At 42.5% G+C, this 5,566-nt stretch overlaps 1 protein-coding gene across 1 annotated transcript; it reads right to left on the bottom strand.

Moving 5' to 3' along the window:
• Window positions 1-48: 48 nt before the first annotated feature.
• Window positions 49-4,361, bottom strand: shisa3 (shisa family member 3). Its single transcript, XM_014019564.1, has 2 exons — window positions 3,774-4,361; window positions 49-2,127 (listed from the first exon to the last, which is right to left on the bottom strand). The coding sequence occupies exons 1-2, from the start codon at window positions 4,042-4,044 to the stop codon at window positions 1,559-1,561; spliced, it is 840 nt and encodes a 279-aa protein (XP_013875018.1). The 5' UTR covers window positions 4,045-4,361; the 3' UTR covers window positions 49-1,558.
• Window positions 4,362-5,566: the final 1,205 nt, after the last annotated feature.

The following is a 5,566-nucleotide window of genomic DNA, read 5'->3' as shown; positions in this document are numbered from 1 at the left end:
TTGCAGATTAAAAGGAAATATAAAAAAAGGAAAATGACAAAATTAAAATAACTTTGAGTTGCTTTTATACAAAGAAAAAGGTTAAATAATTTTTAAAGCGGTTGATCTTAAAATTTCGATCCCGGTGATGAGTGGTCTCAGGCGGTGGCTTCAGAAATGATTTATTGCCTCGACACTTGATGAGCGGCCGCTTTTCCAACATTTGCTGTATCTGATTACAGTTGAGTCAAACAAGCCCACGTTGGTTTAATAAAAAGGGTCACTGGATAAATAATTGCTGTTTACAGGGTTTGACTGTCCCATGACTTCCTGAGAAACTTCAAGCTGACCCACAACAAAAAGACACAGAATCCAACTTTTCCCTTCCTGCTTCTGCTTTTGACATAATTTGGATAAACGAGTGTGGTTATTCTTCACCATGGCGGTGAATACATTGTTTCCCAGGACTGTGCTGAAAAGATGACCACAAATGCTCACCAGAGGGTTCGATTACATGAAAATGTTGGGAATTACAACTGGGATGTGTTCTTGATCTCATCATCGGTGTAAACAAAGGTTTTGTGGTTTTCTTAGAAGTTTTAAAAAGCACATTTGAAAAAAACTTGCATCAATTTAAAGCTAAAACAAAGCGAAGGAGAAATGATAATCAGGGTCCTACTGTGAGGATAACTTAAAGCCGGGCAAAGACGTGTTTTATCTTTCCAAAACGACTGATAAAGTTATAGAAACATGTTCACCACTCGTGTTGTCTTTTTATGAACCAGATGTGGAATGTGTTGCTGAAAGTTCGAGCTGGCGTCTGTCACGGCCTCTGCCGTGTTTTGTGATAAAAGCAAAAAACAATCTCCGAACGTGGCGGGAAACATCCTCGGACCGAACGATTGCCAGATCCATTTCACAGTCAGGTAAACCGGGACACAGAGCTGCCTTTGTTGAGCTTTTTTTCTTTTTTTTTTTTTTCCTGTTACCTGCCGCTGCAATCTAAACCTGCGTTTTCTGCAGGGAGTTGTTTTGAACACTGTGACCACGCCATGCTCGTTGAACACCGACAATGACTGATCTCAGCGCCGCATTCCTGCTGGGAAGTCTGGCGCAGGAAAAAACCAACAGGTAGCAGGCTGCAGCGATGAACCCGCCACTCCTGGTTCCTTTCTGTTTCAGTGATGATGATGATGAGATGCACTTTTGGATCAGTCCACACAGGTTACAAGAGACAACTTTTATTTGAATTAGGGGATCAATACTCGGATTTAACTCAAAACAAGCTGTACTTTTTACAAAAGTTCACATTTCCTCTAATTGAAAAAGTACCTTTTGTTAAAAAAAGATGTCCTTTTTGATGTGAAAACCAGGTTTTCACCGTCTAATAAACCTCTGATCAGAAAAGCTCAGGACACTCATCTGTTTTTCTTTTTTTTTAAGCGAGTCAAGATTTTAGTCTGTGAGCTTCCATCCAAATTTCTGTTAATATAAAAGTGCATGAAGTTTCTAAATGCCCCCCCTCCCCCCGACAGGCCTGTTGTTGGGAAGCTCCCACGGCGTCCTGCTGGAAGCCCTGTCAGCTCTGTCCAAAGTCAGCAAAGCCCTTCGCCGCTGTGAAAGCGTCGGGCTGCAGGGGGAAGAAGAACTGCTGGGGCAGCAGGAAAGCGGCGCTCTGGGCGGGGTGGGAGGGCTGGTGCAGCTGAAGCTGCGGGTGCTGGAGGCCTCCCGGCGGGGAGGCGTACGGTGGAGGCGGCGGCGGAGGGAGAGTCTGTGGGCTCTGTGTGGGCGTGGAAGCCGAGGACGAGACGGTGGCAGAGATTAAGCAGCCGTGCTGCTGCTGCTGCTGCTGCTGCTGCTGCTGACCCCCCAGAGAAAACCTCCTGGTGGAGCTGCCCCCGCCGGCCGAGCTGGAGCTGGTGGTGGCCGTGCTGGACTGGCGGGACGGGGCGCGCAGGCTGGGCGGCGCCGTGGTCAGGATCATGGGGATGGTCTCGCCCTGGCAGCTGCGCAGCGAGAAGCGGATGGGCTGCTGGGTGGGCTGCTTGGGCCGCAGGCAGGTGCAGCAGTAAACCGCCACCAGAGAGCCCACCACCACGAAGGCCACGAAGATGCTGCCCACCATCAGGAAGGGGACGTAGACCGGCTCTGAGGGGGGGACAGAATGAGTTAATGTTGGAGAGAAAAAACAACAAATAAAAAAAGATGATTAAATAATGAAAATGAAACTAATTACTGTTAAAAAGTATTTCTTAATATTGAAATGCTTCCTTATGTTTAAAATCTTAACGTTTTAAAGTAAACCAGAGGCAGATTTAGTTATTCTGGTGCTTATCATTTTTTTAAAGACTAACTTATTACTAATGTTCATTTCTATCTGTAATTTCTTTTTGACAACTAAAACTTGAAACTTATTTTTTTCAGTGTAAGAGTTAATTTATAAATCTCAACTATTCCCACCAGATGGGTGATCATGTAATCGCCTGCTCAGTTGTGTTTTTGTTTGCTTGCAAAACATCTGCGCAGACTTGAATCAGGCTTTCAGAAATGAATCCATGTGTTTAAAACTGATAAACTTCTGGAGTGAACCTGATCCAAGAAGGCCGCCACACCTTCTACGACAAAAATAACCACAAGTCTGTCACTTTTCCCCATGTTAGGATAGATTCGGTGTCCTAGTGGGAAATTTACTAAAACTTTTAATCAATTTTGTTACAAATATTCTTCAGTTTCTCTTGCGTGTGTTTTCTTAATCCTTGAAATACAGCTCGTGTTGAGTTTCATGCAGCCTTCTCAGGGAGGAAATCTACAAATGTTTATTTTAAATGGGGGACAAACAGGAACTTGTGAGCGCACGGTTCAGGCAGGCTCTTAAAAGCGTATCCGTTTGGGAAATTTAAAGCAAACGGATAAAACCTCAGGGGTTAAAGCAGCCGGTTATTAAAACCCAAGAACACACAGTAGGTTAAACTAACACCTGGACACAGTTTAGAAAAGCAGCAGAAAATGTTTTACTGTGTGCAAAACTGCCTTTTTTTGAAAAGGAGCCAAACTGAACCCGTTTTTGGGTTTTATGCACAAAAGGCTGGTTTGTGTGTGAAGGTTTGAACTCTGCCAAACAGTCCTGAACTGTAATTAATCTCCATTTTTAAAGGTTTTATCATTTCTTTAAAATGATAGTAATAAAAAGAAAGATTTGTTCTTAAAAGAGGTAGATGTGTGGGACCATTCTGAACTCATCCAGGYTCCCTCTGATAAAAATCTGGAGCGTGCTGCAGGTAAAAGGACTCCTCTGGAGCTGAGATAAAAAAAAAAAAAAGCAGGTGGAAACTGGAGACTCTKCCCAGTCCGTGCTGAAAACACAACTTTTACACAAAATTAATGTACCCAACTCAAACAGACGATGGAATGAAGTATAAAAAATACTTGTAAAAAAACAATAACATAAAGTAAAGTTTGTATTTAAAGGATTTTTGTGTATTTGTTTTGTTTTTCCCAGCAGAACTACATAATTACTCATTATTATTTGRCTTACAGGGTGGTCTGTTTGTAGGAAACTTTCTCTGAAACCTAACATGCTCTGTTCTGACTTCACAGCTCGGCTGACCTCTGACCTCTACTCAAAGATCTGCCGCAACCTATTATAAAGTCCATAACTTCCCTTTAACTTTTAAACACTTCATCATTATTGTGACTTTGTGGGGTTTTTTGTTATTATTTGGTTGGATTAAGTTGGACGTTTTGAACTTGAGGGTGTAAATAACAAAACAAACAAAAAGAGAGAGAGAACTCACGCGCTGCATACTCGGTGTTGTCCACCTCCCTGTCGTTGGTGCAGACGCCCTGGTCCAGCCGCGCGTCCGCCGCCGCGCAGCAGTAGCGCAGCGCGCACGAGCCGCAGCACACCGCCGCGTCCGCGGTGTCGAAGTCCTCCGGACACTGGAAGCCCTCGTGATAGTTCCCATTCGAGTCCAGCCAGCCRTGGCAGTACTCTCCCTGAGCGTCCGATATCCGCAGGTTCCAGGTCAGGTATCCCAGCAGCAGGCAGCTCAGGAGGTGCACCATCCCGCTCAGAGACCCCCCCACCCCACCTCCGGGATGCGCCGAGTCCTTCAGCTCCCGGACACCGATCTGAAGTGAACGCTGCTCATCGGTTTCAGGTCATCTTTCCATTGAGGGAYCAGCAACTCAAAGCTGGTTCGAACACAAAAACGGCTCTAATAAGTTATAAAAGTCTCATTACCGAGATGGRTTCTGGTCCGAACAGAACCAGAGAGACCGCGAGACCTGTTCGGGTTTCTCTCCAGCCTCATTAAAGCTCTGGTGGACCTTCTTCTGTTGGAGACCGAGCAGAAGCTGTGCGGTTCTTCACTGACGTTTGGCTGCTTTTGTCAATCAGGGGGGCAGGAGGCGCGCGCACGATCCAGAACGTGCGCGGTCACGTGTTTCAGCATCAGTAGGTAGCAGCTCCGACTTACAACCATAGCTAAAATTCATTAAATTTGCAAAACTGTAGGTAAAAGCTAAATTTACCAAAATCCTGAAAAAAATCTCAAATTAACAAAATCATAGCTAAAAACTGAAAAAAGTTGCCAAAAGCCAAATGTAAAATTAGTAAAAGGGATAAAATTAAGAAGACACAAGAGCTAAAAGCTTAAAGTGGACACACAGTAAAGCTAACTGTACAAAAATTATTACAAAAATGTAAAAATGAGCACAACAGCAAACAGCTAAAAGCCATATGAATTGATCAGATTTGTATAGTATCTATAATGTATTATTTATTTAAATAAAGCCAAATAACTCAAAAAGCATAAAAGTTATAAATATTTGCAGTCACAGCACAATCAGAGATTAAATTTGTGTTATAAATTGTTAAATTAGCATAAAGTAATTTAAGTGGTGAGTGATTGCTGWATTTACAGGCTCTTTGCAATATAAATTGGTGAATAAGTCAAACCACAGTTTATGTTTTATTCAGTAATGAAATCAGAAATGATAAACTAAAACTTTTCTCTCTTACACAGCCCATTGTTTTAATTTTTGTGTTCATTTTGCACCTCTTATTACACTATTACACTTTGTCTTCATTGTTATTTTGTTTAGGCTAATCCTTAATGATTCTGAGTTGTGTTTCTGGACCTTTAATGTTCTTAGTTGGCATTACTTGCTTATTTGTGTTCAAACAGGACAAACCTGRGAGTGSTTTTAACCAGAAGGACAAAGGTGAAGCATTCACGTTACCCTCCTGTTTGAAACATGTAGAGCCAGCGCCCCCTTGTGGCCACAAACCTTTGGCCTGCGGGCTTTTGTACATCTGTTTTCTGTCCCCAGATAAAAAAAAAAAATAATAATAAAAAAAAACAAACTTACAAGTTGTGGGATTCTGTAGACCTAAAAGACTTTGTGTTGTTTTCAACAGTAAAACTACTGCAATAGCTATTTGCCACTGAAGCAACAATATACAGTAATAGGMTATTGAAGGTTTGTTGATGGTCAGAAAAAGTATTTCAACGTTTATGTTTACATTGATAGATTCCCAWTGCATTCTGGGAAAACATTAGGCTCCTGACTTAACATTAGGCTA

Source organism: Austrofundulus limnaeus, unplaced genomic scaffold (genome assembly GCF_001266775.1).
Source record: "Austrofundulus limnaeus strain Quisiro unplaced genomic scaffold, Austrofundulus_limnaeus-1.0 Scaffold224, whole genome shotgun sequence".
Taxonomy (NCBI): domain Eukaryota; kingdom Metazoa; phylum Chordata; class Actinopteri; order Cyprinodontiformes; family Rivulidae; genus Austrofundulus; species Austrofundulus limnaeus.
The sequence above is the reverse complement of the archived record's forward strand: the minus strand, read 5'-3'. Positions and strand labels throughout refer to the sequence as shown.